The 23,212-nt window shown below is 45.6% G+C and overlaps 1 protein-coding gene across 1 annotated transcript in view; it reads right to left on the bottom strand.

Annotated features, from left to right (window-relative positions):
- Nucleotides 1–749: 749 nt before the first annotated feature.
- LOC144143236 (putative cytochrome P450 301a1, mitochondrial) overlaps nt 750–23,212 on the bottom strand; it is a 34,950-nt gene continuing 12,487 nt past the window's right edge. The window contains exons 4-7 of the mRNA XM_077675020.1: nt 6,962–7,119; nt 5,026–5,104; nt 3,248–3,478; nt 750–874 (exon numbers count right to left, since the gene is read on the bottom strand). Coding sequence (XP_077531146.1) covers nt 755–874; nt 3,248–3,478; nt 5,026–5,104; nt 6,962–7,119 — 588 coding nt within the window. The 3' untranslated portion in view covers nt 750–754. The remainder of the gene's footprint in view (nt 875–3,247; nt 3,479–5,025; nt 5,105–6,961; nt 7,120–23,212) is intronic.

The raw sequence follows: 23,212 nt of genomic DNA, 5'->3' as shown, positions 1-23,212 counted from the left end.
GCGCCGGAGGCACGAAAATCCCACTGAGCTAGCCGCACGGTCGCTGTGCAGGCGGCGGCCACGGCCGCGAAGTGGCCCAGGCCGGCGCAGGTAGCTCGAGTGATAGCTTGTTACCGCTGCACGAAATTGTCCCCAAGTCCCGACCATGGTGGCTTACATGAGAAAGGAGTTAATTATGCCATGGCGGGTTGCATTAAAAATTGTTATCTGCACCGCTTACGAGAGCGGCACTCGAATATCCGCCGCAGTGCTAAGCCGAACACATCTGTAGGCGGACCTGTAGGCAGACCGGCCGGCTGCTCCCAGCGCGCGTCTTGCCACACACCGTCTCGAGCGTCGCGCGTCGTTCTTTAGCCGCGGTAGCATTTGCACTCGCAGCGCCTGCGTCACATCCACGGTCGCTTTTTAATTAAGCGCCTCACGAGATCAGTACGTGGGGGCATTCGCAGAAACTGCCGTCGATGCGGATTGGACAGTGCTACGGCGGCTCTGCTCTGTGATATCCCTCCGACGGTCACGTGGTCAGCTTTGTACACACAAAATCCACAAAATCCATCGTTTCGCGGCACTCGCTGAAACCGAAACTGCGACTGGCCGCATTGAAAATGCCTCTAATTAAACAACCGTCGCACGCTGAAACAAATGAGGTTTCTACAGGTTATAAGTAGGTCACTAGCTACTTATCGCAAAAAAAAAAAAAAAAAAACAAGATGCAAAATTTTTGTGTCAGTGCCCCTTTAAGTTTGCGCTAACCTCAGATCGACTCCCCCAATTCAACGAAGCGAAGCTTGACAGGGCGGTCTGGCCTGGTCATGAATCTGGCGTAGGAACCTATGTCGCCGTGGTGATTTTCAATTTTGTATCTTTTCAGAACCTGCAGAGAAAAACAAGATTTTCAGGTTAATCAGAGCTGTTTCTAGTGGCCTTCATTTCAAAAACTGACAGCCATAGCACACTGAAATTTCAAGGGTAAGCGACTAGGCGCGATCAACAGACGGGGGATAATCGATTAATGGCCATGAGCTAAACACGTAGATTGAACGCAACCTCACAGCGGGCCTCTGGCAAGCGTAGGCGCCTCTGAGGAGGCCTGGGAAGCGAGGGCCGCAGACGCGCTTGTACCATTTTGTCGGTGGGTGTACGGCGGTGGGGTTCGAACCTCCAACTTCCGCAGCCAAGACATGTGCCCAAACCACTAGGCCACGGCCGCGGTGAGAACAAGATCGTGTTTTACATAAAGGCAACGGTGTTGAGATACTACGCTGACTTTTTAACGTGCAGACAACTTTGTATGTAACCATGCCCAAACATAAGGCGTTTCAACAATTTTTCTACATCAATGCTTCATTCTGTGCTTTTCAAAAACGTCAAAAACGGAGCGGAGTGAACAGCAATCTAGATTGACGTATACGCTGCATTTTATGCAAAGCAGATTGTTTGAATGAGAAGGTGTTAGCATAAAAAATGGCGCCCTTAAACTAATAACGTTGGTGCTGTTGAATGGAACGAAAATCATGTTAAGCCCATTACAACTGTTCGCTCATTGGTAACGGGTGTAGTATCAATCTGAAGCAAACCGCAATCTTTCGATAGTTTCCAAGACAACTTATTTTGGAAGGCGACATTTCGTAGCGAAATTAATCTCAAGGAGCCGGAGCCAATAAATGGGTCATGAAGATAAATAACAAGTTTGATTCATTAAAAAGACAACTTTGTCGCGATAACAATGATACCATGCCATTGTATCACAAACTTGAAAAAAATATTGGAGATAATAACAAAAACATACCGAGCAGCGGTGACTCGAACGCCACTTTCCGGCAACATCTCTATGACGTCACAGAATCTTGTTTGTGCAATTGGCGGCTGACGCGAAGAAATATGAATCCACGCCCAATCCAATCCAAATATCAATCCAATCCAATCTAACCCAAATATCAATCCACGTCCAAGAAATATGAATGGGCGACTGCAGTGGGGCATTTGGCACGTCGGCATCACATGGATGCCAACGTGCTGTTAACACACCGCTAGATATGCTTTTAAGCTGGCCCATACTGCGTCACTCCTGCCCATATTACGTCACTGTTGCTTGAAATTATAAGAATTTCAATATTCCTTCCATTTTTTTGATTAAAAACTATCTTCCGGGGCTGGAATGTAGCTGAGAAAGTTAACAAAAGCTAAATCTTTGAATCTAAACAGAGTTTTATTTTGTCTTCACGTTCCCCTCAAAGGGACCCTGCAGAACTTACGATAAACGTTCTCACTTTTCTCTTTTGTGCCTAAAAACAGTGCGAAAGGTATAGTTATCGCAAGCAAAAAGCAGCACTGCAGTGATTTACTCGTCGCAAGAGATACGCCTTCCAGCTTCTGGTTTGTTCTGTTATAATTTGAATCCGGATAATTCAAGCTTTCGGTTATTCTGAACAAATTTCAGAATTTTGGTTGGCCCTCTACGTTTTAAATGTGTTTTATAGCCACTTAATTCAAACTGCTGCATTGCGTAAGTTCGGTTAATTCGCACATTTTGCCTGACCACGCCAGAAAATATCTCCTGCATTTACTCTTCTAGCTGCACATTTGCATCCTATCTCCAACAGTCACACCACATGTAAAGCCGATTTTCTGCATACGCTTGTGAAAGCGAAACGGCGCGCGCCAACAACCGCACCAATAACCTCACGCCAACAACCTCGCGGCAAGAGCCGCCTGCGTTCTGCCCTCACATGCAACGACGAAGCAGTCATCCATTCAATTCTTTTTTTTTTCAGAGTGTGATTATCACTTCAGTATTGTGTGGGAATGTTGTATTATTAAATGTATGTGAGGGTTTCATTGCAATACAAGGTGGTATGCTGCCCCGAGTCATATTTATGAGAACTTCTGGTAATTCAAATTTCTGATAATTCATACAATATAATGAGGTTCCTTCAAGTTGGAATTATGGTGAGTCTACTGTATTTTTAACTGGATATATTTATGGGTGCAAATGAAAGGAAATGGCCATTAAACACGACACCGCTCGAACGACGTCAATGGGGCGCTCAAACGACGCCCAGACCAAAAAAAAAAACGACAAATTGTTTTAGCAAGTACTTAGGCTTTATATGATGGGCATAGAGCAGGGACACCTTGTGGCCAATTAAGGATGCGCTGGTTGACTACGCTCGGAAAGTATACCAGGTTTTGCAAGAAGTGAAAAAAAGTGTGGCAGGGTCCTATAATAATATTGTGATATGCTCACCTTTGCAAGAAGGATTGAGAGTTCAAGCTCGCTGATTCGCTGGCCAATGCACATTCTTGGGCCTTTGCTAAATGGCACAGAAGCGAATGGGTGGAAGTTCCAAGCTTCTCCAGGGTTTTTGTCAGCTTCCTTTTCTTTCCGCCGCAACCACCTTTCCGGGACAAACTGGTCCGCATGTTTGAAATGTTCTTCCATTCGGCCGGCCACCGATAGCACTGTTCTCATCTCAGTCTGAGAAAGAAATTGAGATTTAAAGATTGGTAAATAAGGAAAAAAAGCTTGAATATGTTAAAGCGTAGTTGCGTTATCTTCAACGACGTACTGCACTGCTACACACTAAGCCACAGGGCACTTTGACGCATTTAATGGTAATTACGACGCCTGCGTTTTTCGCAGTCCGTGTTTATATTTCAATGGCCATGATCTGTTAACACACTTTGTACCTTTAATCTTGCGCCAATAAAAAAATTGGCACATTATTTTCCGTAATGTGGCCCTGTCACGTACATTAAAATTTATTCGGGATATCTAGCTCTGTCACACTGAAATTTATTTGGGATATCTAGCTCTGACACATTGAAATTTATTCGGGATATTTGTAACTGATCTAGAGAAGGGCGCAATCTGTAGTGTGGCGTAGAAGGTTATTGGGAAGACATTTTACAGTTCTTATCGCGGTGTAGTGTGATCGGTTCGTACAAGAGTGGCAAGGGGTAAACCATTAACCATGCAAGAAATGGAGAGGCACAATTAACCTCGCCTGTCTTGGTGCACGCACTTTCCAGTAACTATGAATGAAATCGATTATCGAAATATTTTGCCGCATACTGAGAAGTCACTCAGGAAAGGTAGATATCTTGAAACAAAATCCGTCCACTAGTGGTGCTCAAAGTTTGGTTTACGTACTTTATAGGCCATGGGCAGCCACACTGTCGGCTTTTCTAACAGAACGCAAGCTGTTAGCGGCGCGAGAGCGCATTTCGTTGAAAGTAAAAGCGAGCAACAGCGATTAATCGCATATTTTAGCACTTGTCACAAATCGACAAAACCTTTTCCCAGCAGTTAACTGGCTACTCAAAACAAAACCTCTGCGGCTCTCTCGCTCTTTTTCTACGAGGGCACAATAACTTTGCTAGCCCTAATGGCTGAGCGCTTCGCAAATCGTACTTGACGATGAAGCGCAGGAAAGTGCACGCCGAAAGGAACGCTCTCCTCCACCTATATGAAAGTTTTCTCTGGAGAAAATAAAAAAAATAGGCTTACTGCCGGATGGTAAAAAATAAAACTCCGTGAAGCGGGATGTTTAGTTGGAAATTTAAAACTGGTTATGCAAGCGAACACAGAAAAACTGAAGAATTACGTTTATTAAACCACTGGTTTTCATGTGGAACGTGGTGCGCCTTGGCCTGGTCGGAGAGACTGTCTTCAAATAACGTCCAAGGGAACCAGACAATGTATGCTATAGATCATTTACTTAGATTTGAGCAACGTCACCCGTGTCACTACACTCGCTTTATCAGCCCAATGACGCGGCGTGCCTCACCGGCTCTTGGAAGGAACAAAAAGAGATACATTTGAAAACATGTGGTGTTGGCTCCCCCCGGCGGAATACTGCGTTTCATTGTGTGAACTAATTAATGGTGCATGTCCATCGTTGAGACCTTTCAAGCTGGGCGAACAGAGTATTCGCGAACCTATTTCAAATATGCGACAAAGGCCCAGGAAATATGTGTCAAGTGTATCAAATTTTTGAAATAAACACGAATGGCACAACTAACATTTGCTGGTATTCGGTAGCCTGACATGACGACATCGTGGTCAAGCTTCCTGTCCACACCAGGCACAGCAGGATGAAACCTGAAAAAAGAATGTATTACACCCAGTCATGCTCTATTTATATCCAATTTTAAATCTAAACCACTTCTACTTAACAGGTATGTGTTCACATTCAGATTCCACGATGCCGAGTTCAGAAGAAAAGAGGTAAAACTTTGGAAACAGCAAGTTTTGTCGGCCAACCTGGCAAACCGGCATAAACCTGGAAAGACGCTGTTTGCAAGTAACCCCTCGCTATGGGTTAGAAGAATAACGTATGGACAAAACAGCAAGAGAGAGCCCGTTGACTGTACCATCTTTTCCCTCTCGTTACTTGCTGCTTATGCCCAATGTAACTGCCCATATCTTATCTTGGGAGGGAGGAATCTTCGTTTCCGCTCCTTGTTCCCACATTTCCCATAAAATATCGCGCGAAACTACGGGGCATTCTTCGTGAGTTCACTTCGAGTTCATAGAGTTACTAACAGCTTTAATTTACAAATCAGCTAGCGAAGAAGCGCCAATTAAAGATCGAAATTTGACGTTCTACAAGATGGAGGGAGGGGAAAGATGGGGAAGGGTGGACTCGACGGTCTTTCGAAAAACTCGTGGGGGATTACTACTATTGGCCACGATGTTTACACGCAGTCAAGCACTATGCAACGATCACGTGACGAGCAGTCACACACATGAGACCCTACAATGACAACCACTTAATTTCAGATAATCTCCCTACTAGAGAACTGGACAGACAACAGTTTCAATGGCGTTCTTTCTCGTTATTCTTACGTAGCTTTCCCAGTTGCCTTGGGGTCTGTTTGTAATGGTCGATCCGAACTTCAGTTGTCTCATCGCACCGTGTCTCATCGCACCCGATACAGGTCTCGCTATCAACGGTACTGCACAGCGACGGTAATCGAAATATCAACAAAGAATTATATGCGCTCTAAAGCTGTTCACCATAAAAACTGCAATTAAAACAGCGTTAAAATATCTGAGTATCACGTGACGGCACAACAGACGAAGCGAGCCATGGTGAGTCGCCATGAGAGCGGCCATGAGAGCGCCAGCCACTTCGGCACCGTCGGCTGTCATGGGTCATGGCGCTGTGGGGCATTGTCCAACTATGAGTCACGTGACAATATTTAAATGCTTTGCTCATGTTGGTGAGTACAGTTGTTTCAGTGCTTGCTGGCTAGCTGAGCTTGTGCTTTATTCGACAGCATCTCGTTTAACTAATTTGACGGGGGCACAAAAAAGGTGCTCTGTGGTCAGTGTTGATGCATGCGTTTTAAAAAGCCGATTTACAGACTCATGGAAGCCAAATTCAACCACTGTTTCTGAGTGGAAATTTGTGCTGAAAACAAAAGGGATGCCCGTGCCAATGCACGTTTTCTTTTGTCACTCGAAAATCCCTGAGTTAATTTTTGGCGCTGATGTGGAAGCTATTGGGAGCGTGTCTAAGTTCATATTTCTCTTTTACGTAGTCGAGTGTTCGACGAAACTTCGTCTGGTCAGGGGTCCAGAACCCGTATGGGCTCCGAAACGTCAATTTTTTTTCCTTTTGACTTGGTCAGTGACCACGATTTTATATTCGCAAATATTTCTGTTTTATAAGTCACACCTGGGATATGACGAGGAGAGTAGTTTATGTCTGCGGATTGATTAGATCCACATGGCTATCTGAATCGTGTGCTGTTATCTTCAAGAAGGGTCGTTTTGCTTTTGCTCCTTGTAAAGTAACGGTTGCCGCCGCCAGAACTGAACTGTCGTTATTGTGCTGATCAACCCAACATAGTAAACACGACGACATACCATCTTTGTACCACTGCTCGATTCGAAACTGTTTGCATAAGATTTTACGCCCCTGCGGGCTACATTTAGGCTGTTCAAATTTACCTGAGGGTCTCTCTAATGCAGGCTTGAATGTAAGGTAGATCTACAGGTGTGTCGTCGTCAGGAGCCTTGTCAAAGGAGAGCGCCTCTTTGCGCGCCTTCTCCTGGGCTTCGGGATGCGCTGCTAGCCGGTAAATGCTGAACGAGGCCATGTTCGATGTCTGAAAAGAAAAATTTGAAATTGCGGGCTGTAGTGACATAGCGGGCGAATTTTCGTGGTGAGCGAATTTTAATCCACGGATAATATTCAGCGAGTTCATTAGATACAGTTCCGCGTAAGCGTTCATAAAATTATGCCCGCAGTATAGGTCTTGAAAACGGCATGAAAGTGATTAATACTGTATGGGTTAGGCGTTTCATAACGTGCATTTTCCCTGGTGAGCATACGTAGGGTTACCAACTCTTCAATGAAGGAAACCGGGACGGGAGCGAGGGGGGGGGGGGGTCGGGTAGTGTTCCTAAAACATAGGGAGGCAATGAAATGAGCTTTCTTTATTGCAATATCTCTCAGACAAATTCATTGTGTCTTTGATGTTGCGGCCTTTTGAAGTGGTACTTCATCCGGCTACACGCTGCTCGCAACAATTGCTCTTGTTGAAGAATGAACTCGCAAAAATTGTCACACTTCACCCGGAAGTTCAACTTTACCTGCCGCTATTCCAGGAGAAGTTCGTGCTGACTTTGTGTTCCGTAGCGTGACGCGCCTTGTTGAGCCTGCGTTGGATCGCACAAAATTTTCTAACAGGACGATCCGGAACAAATCCGGGACATATAGCTGTCCCGCCAGGGGCGGCGCGGGGCTCGGGACGTTGCATGAAAAGTCGGGACAGTCCCCTAAAGTGCGGAACGGTTGGTAACCCTAAGCATACGGCGGTACGCAGGAAACTGCACCGCATATTAACCACAATCCAGCACAACTAAGCGGCGAGCAATCACTGTTCTTGTAATAAAAATAACTTGCAACTTCTGAGGTGGTGACGTTCATGGGTGTGCCTACGACAAAACAATACAAAAATTGACCACCACTCTCGATGGTGGAACGCGAAGTTTCCAAAATCAAGTCCAATACCAAACTAACTGCACTGCCATTGTGCTCTCTAGAGCTTTACTCGTACGGAGATTCCATGGCTTTCCCTACCGTTCAACCATCACCGTCGCCGTCTCCAGAAAGATGGGTGCCCTTTCTGTCTAATTTTGCTCGTCCGTGCGCCTCTCCCCAAATGCAAACTACTTCGACCTTGCCGGAATGGCGCAATCAGATAGATGACGGCTTCATAACGCCAGGGACCCTGGTTAGATTGCGACTCACCCACGATCATCATCATCGTTAGAGAAAGTTGGCTTAGCTGCAGTGCGTTTTGCGTGGACTACAGACGACATCAACGAGAGGCTGAAAGCTTCGCTTTGAAAAATGCAGAAGGCATTTATAATCGCCCAGCGTCTGTGACCATGCATGAGATGGAATTTGCTCTTAGAAAACGGGGTTTAGGTGGGTGTTCTTCAGCTATTCTTGCTAAAAATTAATCTGATTTACACGTGCGGTTGCGGTGGCGCCCTGGGCACAGGGTAAATGTGGGTTTACATAATTTTGTCTTTCTAATTACAATCAGTTGTGAAACGCTGTAAAATCAGTTGTGGATTTAGTGCTGTTTAAAATACCGAAAACAATACGTTGGTTTAAATGAACATATCTCGAAGCCTCTGGATGTATTTCCTGGCGTGCCGCAAAGCTCAGTCCTTGCCCCAATTTTATTGTTAATTTATATCAACGATATCTATTTCTCTTTTGACTCATTTATTACTCCTAGACTGTTCACAGATGAATGTGTGATGTATAAAACAGTTAACAACACAGTAGATCAGATGAAACTTAACAAATCATTAGCTTCTATTGAGGCATGTTGCAAAAGCTAGGGGTTGAAACTAAACAAAACCAAAACGTTCAGCTTCAGTTTCAGCAACAAGAAAATTCCTTTAAAATTCCAATATACAATTGAGGATACGGAAGTGGTCAAGGTTGGCCGGGTAAAATATTTAGGTGTCACTTTTTCTAGTAATTTATCCTAGGAAAGCCACATTGACAACTACATGCTAAGCTTCTTAAGGAGACGCCTACGCCAGGCACCCTTAATGGTTAAACTTAACGCCAATAAATTTCTTAAGCCAACTCTAGAGTACGCCGACATAATATGGAACCCCCACCAAAAATATTTATATACAAAGTTGTACGTTTACAGAACTTGGCTTTGCGTTTTATCTTCTCCGACTACTCCCTGTTTACTAATGTTACCGGTCAACGAAAACGGGCAGACCTCAGAACTCTGTCAGACTGCAGAATGATATCCGTATTAAAGTTCCTGCATCTTCTGTGCCACGACCATTATAAAATACCCCGAGCGAGCTACCGCCAAGCTTCCTTCAGGCATTCTTCGCGCACAAATCATAATAAGACTGTCACGCAACTTAATAGCACCATAAACACACATAAGTACTCTTTATTTCCATCAGCCATCGCACTGGGGAACTGCCGGCGCACGCCGTCAACAGCACATCTGCAGAGTGCTTCGTCAGAGCTATTTATGACCTAGAATTTTAACGCGTGATAAAAAGCAAATATTGCATATTTAGTGTTTATATAATTTCTCTTTGTGCACTAAAAGTTGGCACTGTATAGCATGCTTCTGTTCATGTGTATTCCTCATTTTTCTTTTCTCTTGCCTTTTAAATACCTATGTTATCTTCAAAGGAGTACTCACACGAAATTTTCGTGTTACGTTTTTTTCACTGCTATGCGTGCTTACCAGCCCACTAATTATATAATGACACATTAGATGGTCTAGCGCAGCGTAAACTTTCATTTACAGCGTCGTTTATTCGTGTCAGTTTCAGTTTCGACAAAACCAACGCCGAGCGGCCGCCATGACAGGTGGTATCACGTGACGTCACCATTCTTGCCGTACCGTTGCCGCTCTAGACGCACGCGCGCGCGCTCGCTCGCGCGTGCGCCCAGACCGGCCGAGGTCTTCACCGTCCTTAAGCGCCCGGGCAGCATGACGTCAGTTCCAAAACCATGACGTGTACACACGCCGGAGCAGCGCGCGTCAACCACAGCCAGCGCGTCCGCTTCGTCATGGGAGCCCCGACGTCGAGAGTTTGGAGCAAGTAGCAGGTGATGTCATGTCGTCCCGCTCTGCGTTTTCTCATGTGGGCGGAGATTAAAATAAATTTAAATTATGCTACGCCGAACGGTTGCTGTTGAAACTTGCTGAGAGATATCTCCCGATAAAAAGAAAGCATTTTAGATAGTCATCTCAACTTTGAAATTTCGTGTCAGTACTCGTTTAAAATCAAACTTGCATTCATTGTAACCACTCCTGAATGGGCCCTGAAGGGCCTGCAGTATGCTGAAATAAATAAATAAATAAATAAATAAATAAATAAATAAATAAATAAATAAATAAATAAATAAATAAATAAATAAATAAATAAATAAATAAATAAATAAATAAATAAATAAATAAATGAATAAATGAATAAATAAATAGTGCCACAATTATTCACATCCACCATCCACTGCAGATAGGTGCTATGTAAACCTAACTTTCGCAAAACATCTATCCGAAGTTGTAAGCGAACCAAGTGGCGCAAATAAAAGCCCCCCCAAAGCCGGTAGTGCGTGCATTTTGAACACGAATTAATCAATTGGTTCAGTGTATTGACGAGCTTCTTCCGTAAATTTTTTGTGTGTTACTTTACACCTTCGTTGAATATAAACTTCACGGAGTGGAATGTAAATTGTTTTGTGACCACCTTCATTCTGACGCATTTTCCTGTGTTGAAGCCACAAGCCATGTTACCACATGAGAAAGCAGACGGTGCTCTACACACAATGTCCATCTATCCAGGTAAGCCACGTCCGCCTTAAGAAGTGGTTAGAAAGCCACTACGGACAGTTTATCATGATTTCAAGGTATTTCTAATGTAAATATATTTTGGGCTGTTTGACACTTTTGTTATGTACCGCTTGTGCCAGCTTTACCCCATGCTTCTGGTACGAGTCATTTTTTCCTGCACGTCAAGCAAGGCACGGACTGAATAAAATATCTAGGCAGGCTCGACAGTTATTTTGTTGTTATCCAGAGCCAGGATCTCGACTCCCCCACTGGTCCGCCCCTAGACACTGATTTGGATTGGGCCTAAATAAAAGTTTATTCAGCTCAAGTCAAGTCAAGTCAAGTCAAGTCGCAGTGTCTTGGTGTGCAAGTCGTAACAGACAGTTCTGATTGATTGACTAATTGATTGGTTGTGGTGTGTAATGAGCATAAGCTAGTGATTGATTGATTGATTGATTGATTGATTGATTGATTGATTGATTGATTGATTGATTGATTGATTGATTGTGGGGCTTAACACGCCGAAGCTATACTTGGGCTACGTGGCACCTAGTGGAGGGCTCCAGTCTAAATTCGATCAACTGTGGATTTTTAACGTGCACCGAAATATCGACACGCGGGCGTTTCCGCCTTTCGCCTCCATCAGAAAAGCGGCCACCGCGGACGGGATCGAACCCACGTATTTCGGCAGAGCAGCACAGCGCTATGGCCACTGAGCCACCGCAGCGTGTGTAACAGACAGTTCTAAACACTCTTCTGACCACAGTTCTTAGAGACGTAGCCTACCGGGATGAGCGCAATTTGCGTGTGGGGTGCTGTTAATTTTCTGATGTTGTCACTGGCTTCTTCTGGGTTGTCGGCATGATGTCCGATGTCATCCTTTCGGCTTGTAGCTCACATTTCGTAGTCAACGCTGGATTTACCGGTGCACTGACCGGCGGATTCAGCTGGTTGAAGCGATGGCTGACGGCCGAGGCGGCTCATAGTGGGAGATTTGGCAGCCGGCGAAAGGTACGTGGATGGGGCAGCTGGATATCAGCTAGAAAAGAGGAAAGTGCTGCCGAGGATGTGAAAGCGATGGTTGACGGTTCGTTGAGGAGAGAGAGAGAGAGAGATGAAACTTTATTAGGCAGCTCAAGTCCGAGCCGCGGAGTTATCAGTCCACGGAGGAAGGGGGTGTTCCACGGTCCTCCGACGGTGGTGGGCTTGGCGGAGGTGCACAAAGCGTTTCAATGTGGGCAGCCAAGAGGGACCACAGGGCTGCCCGTAGGTTTTCAGGGGGAGCGGCCCAGCTAGACCACGAGTAGGGAATATCAGGGGGGAAGGGGTTGGTCGAAAGAAATGTGGAAGACGAGGTCGCCCGTACACAGCGCCAATATGTATGTTCATTGTCCGGATAGCCACCGCATACCTGACAGTGCGGACGGCCTGGTGACTTTTGTATGTAGTGGAGGAACAGATCACAGGGGAGGGACAATGTCTGCGCCTGTCTAATATATGTAGCGTGTCTCCGTGACATAAATTTAGATGGGGAGGGAAGTACCATTCTTGCTTTGCGGAGGTTGCCGAGATGTTCGCGGCGCCTTTTATGGTGCATTGCTCTATCCTCTTTTGGATTGTATTCCTCAGGCCACGGCTGAGGGCTGCCCGGGAAATGAGCGTCGCGGGCCAGAGCGTGAGCTCGTTCATTACCCTCTATGCCTTGGTGGCCAGGGATCCATTCGAGGAAAACGTGTAGGTGGGGATGCGCGTGCATATATGTTGTCAGGCTAGTGTGGACAGGGGATGGAATGTCATTCGAGGCGAAGCTTCGAAGTGCTCCCTGACTGTCCGTGCGGACTGTAATGTGGGCGGTCCGATGCTGGTGAAGTGTAATGGCTTCTGCGATGGCTTGAGTCTCTGCAGCTGTGGGCGAGGGGACGTTGACGTGATGCCGTACGTGAGCTGTGCAGGGGCCAACCGATGCCGTAGTCGTTGTATGGTCCACAAAACGGGCGTCCGTGTAGTAGGTGTCATGGATTGGTTCGGGCAGATGTTGAGCGCGCGATGCTCTACGTTCTTGATCTGTGGCTTGACTCATGTGTTTTGGTATGGGTAGCACAGTGATTCTTGGTATGCTTTCCCAGGGTGGCGGCGAGGGAGTGATGGGTGGGAGGTGGTCGGTGGGATACCCGAGGGCGCGAAGAATCTCCCGCCCTTGCATTGAAGTTGTTAGTCGGTGGTGCTGAGCTTCATGATAAACTGAGGCTTTTTCTTCAAGCGTGTTGTGGAGGGCAGCGTCATTAATTAATGCTGTGGGAGCGTAGAGAGGCACTCCCATTTCTATGCGGATGCATTTTCTGATGGCTGTTTCGATTTTGTTGGCTTGTGTCTTGGTAAGGCGCTGAAAAGGGTATGCATATGTTGAGGAGGAGCACGCCCGTTGCGCTGCCAGCCCACTCCTGCTCAGGCCTAATTGTGCCGCGTCTACGGGTCCCGGAACCTCGGTGCTTGTGACTGGATCGTTCGTCCTGGAGCGCCTCCCGCTTAGTCCCTCCTGTCGGCCTGGCCTGTCCTCCGAGAGCTTCCACTTCTGGTCTTTCTCCTATTAGGGGCTTTTAGTTGGTTGGGTCGTCGGGCGCGGCGTTTCCTGGTTGAGTGGTCCTATCGACCCACGGTGCTTCCTTATTGGAGCACTATTCCTGGCCCTTTTCTTTGTTTGAGGTGCCGTGGTTATCTCTCAGCTGTGTGTGCCATTTTGGTTGCGTCTTGTGTCAGTTAACCTTGGGCACTATAAATTGATCACATTTACACCACCGACGATTGATCATATCAGTCACCTATTGTGAGGTGTAGTGTGCCAAGAACATATTTGGGCAACTTTTAAATCTCTGAAAGCATGCATTCACCAATGTTTTGCGCACTTAACACAATAAAGGTCAAACTTTCACAACAGTTTCTTGCTAAAGCAAAGATGCATGGACTATCCGAGTAATTTGGAATTGCACCTAGTCCAGTCAATTTAACTAAGCGTTGTTATACACACGTCACGTAAAAGACATACGCAGCAGTTTTTTCTACTCGCTGTGTGCTTTACATATTATTGCAGAAAGCTCCGCTTCGGAGAACGTTCAGTTCTTACCGTGTGTGTGCCGGAAGCCACGTAGTCGTTAACGAAGGTAAACACTTCATCCATGCTGAGCTTTCCATCGTCCAGAAGTTGTTGAAGAATGGCGCAGTGCCCGCTACTTTTGTTTTGTCGAGTGGATGATGAGACAGTGTCGTCAAAAATCTTAAGCAATCGTCTGCGAAAATAAAAGAAATCCCAGAAAGGATCACTACGAACACTTGCAGTGTTGAATACACTTGTAAGAGTGTACACAGGAAACGCAAAGCCGTGGAAATGTCTCTTGAAGTATCACTGCTGTACTGTACTTAGCAAATGCTAACTACAACCCTGCCCCCATAGTAATGTCAACCATTCAAAACTGCCGCCTGTCTGCCTCTAGCTGTGGCTTACCCTAATTTTTAGCAGGATCCACTAAATGCTGTGATACCATGCCTATTCCGAATGGTACTGACACGCTGGCAGCGAAACGAATTTGTTCAAGTGCACAGCTGGGCCGTAAATATCAATACTGACCGGCATTCGGCTGAACATTGTAAGCAATGCAATGTCCGTCTATACCTCCGTGGCGCCAATTTTCTTGCCCGTTGTGGTAACAGACTAGGAAGCTAGATACTGGCAGTGATTACATCGCCGACAAGATTACTTTTTATAATGCCCTAGAAAAAAACTCATGAAATATCTGTGAAACAATTATTTCGCCATGTGAAAAAACCACTGTTTCTTCCGAATAAACTACTTGGAAGTTGGCGCCTATCCGTTCTACCTGTTTTCGTCTGTTCTCGTCTTTTTCCGCCTATTTATTTTGTATGGCACACCAGCCCACGCACATAAATCTCCTAACACGTATTCTCTGGGCGGCTTCGCGAAATTTAGTATTACGCATTTTAGCCAATCGTTATGGCTTTCTCTTGTCACGTAGTCTTAAAAACGTTTGCTATTACAAATGTTATAGCTTTTAGTTTTACCATAGCGCCGAGAAATTCCTGTTTGTGTTTAAAGAATGTGAACTTTTCGCTTATGGGTCTATTTTAAAATTCGTCCCTGAACATACGATACTAGGAGTGCACGTTAACCTGAGCTGGGATGCTGGCGTTATACACCTCTGCAAGAATCTCTGGGCAGTAACAGCCATGTTTTAGCATTGCTGGTCAGAGCTCCCATGAATACCACCATCAACAGCTATAAGTATTTAGGAGTCCATATAACATCTAATCTCTCCTGGCTCACTGATGGTGATTCTACCTACTGTCAACTAAGGGAAGCCATCCAAGCTGAGGGTACCAGGAGTGATACAGCACAAACTGTACAAAAACATGGAACCAGAACTTGCATTGTCACCAGACGGACTCATCCTAGGGTGCACACCACTTCTGCTACAAGCCGGCCTACATCATCGTGCAGTGGAGATTGCCCATAAGAGAGACATGAGCATTGTAAAAACCAGTCAACTGCTCCGCACCTGCGCTTAGTTCCCAAGCATGAACAAATTAGTTGACCCAGACAACACACAAGGTCCTCAGGACGTCCTCAAAAGGTCCAAACGTCCTCACTGATTTTGCTATGTCCTCAGGAGATCCTCAGTACGTCAGTGCGCTTGGTGTCCTATAAACGTTTATTTGAGGACTTTCTCAGGATGTGCTAATTTTGGTCTCTAGAAGAATGGGAACGCTCGCTAATATAGTTTTCACGTGCAGGTATTTCACACAGATAGTGATTAGCGTTCTCGTCCACATTGATTGTTTGAAATACAGGTAAAAAAATAGCGCTTCTAATTTACTGGCTGGGTACCTTTTCAACATTCAGAAGAATACAAACATCTTCTGCAAATTTTAAAATTAAAAATGATGCAAAAGAGAAAATGTTCAGTACGTGCATGTGTTCTGTGTGAAACAATTTTTCAGCACTTCTATTTTGTTGCTGGCCACCATGCGCAAGTACTTATTCTAGTCAAGCCAAGTTGAAAGTTGAAGACGAGCCAGTCGGCTTGAGAAAGATGGCCGCCACGCACGGAGGTAAGTACCTGTCGTGGGTGCAAATAACAAACGTGAGCTCTCTGTATAATTTTACTGGATTCCAAATGTCAGAAAGCAGCGAGCGGCAGCTCAGGCGGGAACGGAAGCGCCACGTCGATGCATTTTCCGCGTTAGTTGGCAGCGCGCAAATCGACTTTGTGCCCAAGCCGTTGACATCGCAACAACGTGGGCTCTGTTTAGAAGCAACTTAATTAGATGCTAGCACACGCTCGAGTTGTGGGCGTAATCCCAGTCCGAGCAACCACCAGCAGCAAAGTTCGTGACATACTGCTGTGTCTGTAATAAACCGCCGCCACATCGAGAGTCGCGTTGCGTGGCCCCTGTCCAGCGGAGATGACGAGTTGTCAGACCACAGTTTTGTTAACGAAGACGATGGAGACACCACGTTGGCGTTTCGGCACAAACTGCAGGAGAGGGCGGTAAACTCTAAATCCACCCTTGCCGCAGTTACATCACTGCTTGGTGTGTTGCGCAGCCACACGTGTTTTTCATCACTGCCATCATCTGGAAGAGCCCTGCTGCACACACCAAGGTCCAATGGTACTTCGCAACGTTTAGGGGGAAAGTACACTCGAAAGCTTTATACCGAGTTGCAACGATAATTGGAACACTTTAAAAATTTTTCTTGAGCGAACCGCCACTCGGTTCGCTCTCGAACTTCACACGAAGGTCGCATTTTGTGGTCTATTTTGTTTGACACCGTGAACAACGAGGGTACTTACCTGTTTATTCTGAAAATAAATAAAAACGATTTTCACCTGTAAAAAAATGGCGCTGATTTGGACGTGCGAGCCCGAAAACAGGGTTTTCTGATCGTCTGCTAGTTCATTCCTAGTTGCATTTTCTGATCGTCTGCTGCTCCATTTGGCTCCTTCCTACCTTGAATCCCAAACGTGCGTTTCGCTCTGCATGCCCCCGGTGGTTCCGTCGTTCCAACATCAACTTGCGCTGGCTCGCACGTCCAAATCAGCCGCCAGTTTGCCGTAGGCTAAAATTGTTTTTATTTATTTTCAGAATACAAAGGTAAGTACCGTCGTTGTTCCCGGTATAAAACAAAATAGACCACAAAATGCGACCTTCGTGGCAAGTTTCAGTGCGAACAGAGTGGTGGTTACCTCAGGAAAATTTTTTAAAGTGTTCCAATTATCGTCGCAACACCCTGTACAGTAAACACGGGAGCGTGTGTCGCTCAGTACATGCAGAGAGGTCTAGTGATGGGATGGCGAACTGTCGCAGCTCGTACATTTGGCGGATCCACCCCCTGGCAACGGTTGATTGCGCTGCTGCAGTAGCTACGTTAGATACCTGGGCATGATTCCAGAGAATACATGTGCCGATGAAGGGCTTTTTATCAAGCGCGAAACGGCGCGAATGGATTAAAACGTTTTCTTTTCGCTTCCTAATTGGGTGATAAAAAAATGTCATCCTCCGTGACTAACTGATGCAGCAGGCAGGCATGCGATAAGGCGTTTCAGGGAGTGCATCCGCCAATCGCGCAAACTGTGAGAGCACGCCATCCTCTCACCAGAGCGCTCTGCATGTATTGAGCGGCATTCGCTTCCGTGTTTACTGTAATAAAGCTTTCAACTGTACCAGCACTTCAGTGTAAAAGCAGGACTGCAAAATACTTCAGGATTGTCCAGAGCTCCCTGCAGAACTCAGCCTTTCCTTCAATATAGACGGCCTAGAAATATGTAAAAGCACGAGAACTACCTTTTGGGTCACTTTTGGCCATGTGAACAATGTTGAGAAGGAGCTATTTGATGTGAGTGCTTCTTCGGCCGTAGCAAGCCCAGTGACACGAATGATTCGCTGTCAGGTTTTGTTGATGAAATGAAAGTGTTGTTTGGTGATGGCATAACTGTTAGATCACAAACCCATTTTTTATGATGCTGCATGCATTAGTATGTGATGCTCCTGCTAAAGCATTTGTTTTGTGCACAAAAGGCCATCCAGACTTCTTCTGCGGCTCAAAGTGCATTGTGAAAGGCAAACATGAGAACAGGGTGTGTTACCCAGATATCAGACAGGAGTTACGCACAGATCAGAGCTTTCATGACAAGGCACAGGAAGAACAGCACGCGGGTATACCTATAGACCTTATTGAGAACGTTCCCCTTGATTACATGCAACATGTTTGTCTTGGTGTTATGCGCAAACTACTTGCTCTGTGGTTTCGGGAGCCACGACAAAACCTGTGGACACTTGTAACCAATGAGGTTTCAGAAGGAAACTTTGAATTAGCCGAATTTGTTCCGTGTGACTTCAATAGGAGGCTACGAAGTCTTCCAGAACTGGATCACTCGAAAGCTGCTGAACTATGCTTTGTTTGCTGTACGAAGGGCCTGTAGTCCTTTCCACAGCATTACCTGAAAACTTGTACCAGAACTTTCTCACTTTCCATGTGGTTATCCTAATCCTTACAACATCTTGTACGCCGGCATGCGATGTGCTGTATGCAAATAGACTTTTGAGGTATTTTGTTAAGGGCTTTGCTGCTGCCTATGGTGAGCACAATGTCACGCACAGTGTGCATGGATTGTGCAATTTGGCATCTGATGTTGAGCATTTGGGCCCCTTGGACGCATGGAGTGCGTTTCCATTTGAGAACCATGTCGACACTAAAGAGGGTGGTGCGTAAGCCCCAGTATCCCCTAGTGCAACTGTGCTGTAGGTTGGCGGAAAAGGATATAAATCTGAAAAACCTCAAAAGCCTACAAGGTGCCCTTGTTTGTCCATCGCACATGATTCTGGACCACTTGTTGCTCCCTATCAGGACCCACAGTTTAAGAAAGTGATGGGTCCCAGAATTGTGGTTCTTGGAGTTGTTGCAAGGAACAGCTGCTGCCTGCTCAGTGATGGGTTTTCATGCTACCGGTTTTCATGCTACCTGAAGCTTCTAAAATGTTATTGTAATACACTTCACGGTCAGTATCGACTTTTTGCTTAACAGGTTCAGGAATAGCGATCCACTTAAATTTAAATTTAGCCCACCTGTGAATTGCGAGTATGTTGATAGATCTAATTGGCATGGAGGATGGTGTGAGGGAAAGGGAACTGTCAATACCTTGGGAAGAAAATAGCTTAAAATTTTAGAGAAACATTTGGAGCGTGGTCTATGCATTCTGCATTCTAAGCTAATTGGGTAAAGGTAATTAAATAATGGCTACTACTCATTCAGCACACCTTGGAAGGCACTGCACCATGACCGGCAATACTTCCCCTTTAGAACTTTGAAAATATAGCCGTGCAGCTGGGTAAGCAAATTTTTTAGCATTTTAGTCAGGTTGTCAAAGTCTGTAATAATGCAACGAAATGCTCTCATTTTTTATCGACAAGAATTTTGCCGGGTTGGCCATTTTCTGGCGACCGATGCACCACCTGGCGAGCATTTCTTGGGGACTGCGGGGCCAACAGACGACGCCGCAGTCACACACACTGTTGGGCCGTACCGTGCGTGGTTATCAGACGTCCCAGCAGCATGGAAAATTGGTAAGTGTCACTTATTCGGTATGTTAGCAGCGTGAAGTTTAACAGTGCCTAAAGGGGGACGTTTGAAGCGTTGGACAGCTATCAGCTTTGCCCATTAATTACGTTCTCAACCCACTAAGCTAGCGTGCCCCCCTACGCACGCTTTGTCTTGATGGGAGTTGCCTGTGAGGCTACATTTTGCCGCACCAGCAGGTCGTACACCCGACCTTTTATCACCAATTGATATTTATTTTTTCTTCATTCAGGGCAGGTTGCAGTCATTGCCTTTACTTGGAAATGTACAGAAGCTATCCGTCTGAGCGTCATTATGCCATTGTTGGCTGCACCAACAATCCGCGTAAGTGCAAAGTGCTCATACAAGAAACGTGTGAATTGCACCACAGCAAAGAAAGTGTCGGCGTGTGGGGAGTCTATTTGCTGCACAAATTTCCTGCACCCCTCGAGTCCCGCCGCGAATGGGTCGTGCTGAAGCGGAAAGACTTCAAAAGTAGCAAATTTGTGAGAGTAAATACCGTTGTACTCTACTTTGGGAGCACTGTTTATTCACCCTCATGCTAAACACTTATTGCACGTTTAAAGAGGTTTTGCGTTTTAGCGATTTACCGAAACGACCGGGCATGCTTCGCCACCGCGACACTCCTATTTCGCTTTCAGCTCGCCGTTTTCGCGTACCCTAGCTGCAGCAAAGATGTAGGGTTGATTTTTACCACTTTCCCGTGGATGAAATGAACAGAGAATACCTCCAGAGCACAGACACATGCGATAAGGATTTAGCATGACAGTAAATAAACAGTGCTTACAAAGCAGCGTAGGACCGTGCCTTCTCTCACAAATTTGCTAGGTTCGAACACTTTCCGATTCAGCACGACGACCCATTCACGGCGGCTCTCGAGGGATGCAGGAAATTTGTGAAGTGAATACACTCCACACAAGCAGACACTTCTTTTGTCATGGTGCACTTAACACGTTTCTTGTGTGAGCACTTTGCGCTTATGCCGATAGTTTGTTCAGCGAACAACGGTGTAATGACGCCCGGACGGGTGGCTGCTGTGCATTGCCAAGTTAAGTCAATGACGGAAACCTGCCCACAATGAAGAAAGTAAATGTCAATTGGTGATAAAACGTTGGGCATTCGTCCTGCTGGCACAGCAAAACATATCCTCACAGGCAACCCCCATCACGACAGCACACGTAGGGTGCACGCTTGCCGCCTTAGCGGGTTGAGAACGGAATTAATGGGCAAAGCTGGCTGCTCCCCGTCGCTTTAAACGTTCCCCTTAAGCACTGTTAAAGTTCACGCTGTTGACATACCGAATAAGTGAGACAGAGTTTCGATGCCGCTGGGATGTCTGATAACCAAGGACGCCACAGCGCAACAGGGTGTGATTGCGCTATCGTCTGCTCGCCCCGTAGTCCCCAAGAAATGCCCAGAAGCTGGATCATCATTAATTACAAAATGGTGGGGTCCAGTTCAGAGAAAATTCTTGTGTATATGCTTTGCTAATTTGTTCTGCTTGTATCATTTTTCTAGGGTCGTTGGGGCAGTTGGACTCCAGTGACTACTAGGCTCTCCAGTGGACTCCGGTGACGATTCACAGCATGCGTCGCCTCACATTGCACTACGATGCATTTGCTTGTGCAATAAATCATTATCTCCAGCATATTTTGCATACTTGTGTCATAACGAGGAGGCTTGGGCAGTACTGGTTTTAGATTAATGCTACACATAAAGGCTGTACCCAGCGGAGATTCCAGGGGTACACAAAGTGACATACCTTGGCAAAGAGTCAATTGCACAAATACCTCGGGGATGGCAGTATCAAGCCCAGGCCCCTCCTTTCTCGAACACCCTGTGCATAACACCTAGCAAAAAAAGCATGGCTAGAAAGTAGTCCTCAAAATGTCCTGACGTCGTACAGTAGTCCTGCGAATGTACTGTAATCATCCTTGGCTGCATCTTGAGGATGTTCTGAGGATGTGCTGAGGCCGGACAATAGGACCTTTTCAGTACCAATTGAGTATCAGAAGAGGACATACTGAGGACATCATGATGTCCTCAATAGAACGTCCTCGGGATGTGCTCAGGATGTGTTTGTGTTGTCTGGGGAGCAGGCAGTACGAGGCATCATCCCATGTCCATCCTTAACACCAAGCTCCCAGTGCGATCCTGTGGAACCAATTACACTTCAGAAAAGCAGAAAAGGCTTTGGGCAAATTTGAGCATGATTTGCTGTCCATTTCCCAATGGCAAGCACCTCCTGAAACTCACTGATGATTACTCCCGCCTCCCCGTGGTCGAAGTCGGGACGTCAACAAATGCAAGCTCAAAAATTAGTGTGTTGCGCCAATTATTTGCACAAATTGGTGTCGCGCACCATGTGAAAAGTGATCAGCAGACTTTAACCCGTTTTCTGCAGGGTATAGCTTTGCATATCACAGAATAACACCACTTGTGCTTGAGGAAAGCGGTGTAGCAGAACGCTTTTTTAAAACTTTGACTAAAGCAATCACGGAACTACCTGGTCAAGGAAGAGATTAGGTCTAAGGCGTCGATGGCTATCTGGTGTTCTATAGAGCAACTCCTTACACAACAACACAAAAGATTGCATATGGTAGACAGATGCAAACAGCACCATCACGACCTGTACCAGAACTTGCAGTTTCTGATGAGGAAGTGTGCCAAAACGACACTGCTTTTAGTATTGTCTTTTTTCATCTGACCGGTCGGTGGCTTCTGGATTATCTTGGGTTGGCCAGGTACACCATAATTTTGTAATCAATAATAACAACGGGAAGTCAGGTTATTTCGCTCCGTTCTTTCGCTAAATCCCCTTCTTCAATTAAACTTCTCTTATAAAAATCACTAATTGGAAAATGGTGCCTGTGTTGGAATCCAGCGCAAAACAACCTAATACATTCAACACAACGATTCAACACAACTCCGTACGTTTCATACTTTGTAGCTATTGTCAAACAGTAAACATAACAGCAGCTAAATCTAGTATTCACCTGCAATCTTTGGCATATTGATGTAAAATAATTCGCGTCAACCCGTTTCATAAAGTATTTCATTATCCATTCCGCCTCCACAGCATACATCAGCTGGATAAGATCATGTTCGCAAATAGGAGTGCCATCATGTCAACACAAACAGTTTTTTCCTGTCGTAAATACCCCGTACATCTTTTGGATGGAACCACCTTCCTGCACTGAGGGCTACCACAAAGACCACTCACTATTTAATTAAAAATCTCCTGAACCAACAAAGCAGAATAATTTTTGTATCGTACATAATGCACAATTTGTTTTGTTCTGTCTGGAACCAGTCCTCTCTGTAATACCAAATGGTCCTGAGGGTAAGAATGAATAAAAAATGAACGGTTAACTAGAAGTATTGCGCCTTATTCCTGTCACTACTAAATTATGTTAACCTCGTTTTGCCGACAGCGACAAAGATGAACAAAAATAGGTTTCTAGAAGGTCAAAAGCTATTGATAAGTTCCTTCGGGACGCTTTAAATCAAGTCCACCAGAAAAAAATCCTTTTAACCGTCAACGTTGTTCGTCTCGATCATATGTAAAAATTGCGACTGCTGATGCACCATTTACTTTTTTGTTGCTGTGGCAAATTCGGTAAAATTCGTATAATGTTTGCAGCACAAACAACCAGCGATGCGCAGACCGAAAACACAGATGTATAATCTGCACCGTATTTGCGTTGTAATTAA

Source organism: Haemaphysalis longicornis, unplaced genomic scaffold (assembly GCF_048455015.1).
Source record: "Haemaphysalis longicornis isolate Haplotype H1 unplaced genomic scaffold, Haemaphysalis longicornis Haplotype H1 scaffold_6, whole genome shotgun sequence".
Lineage (NCBI taxonomy): Eukaryota > Metazoa > Arthropoda > Arachnida > Ixodida > Ixodidae > Haemaphysalis > Haemaphysalis longicornis.
Note: the sequence above shows the minus strand (reverse complement) of the source record. Positions and strands in the feature narration are given on the sequence as shown.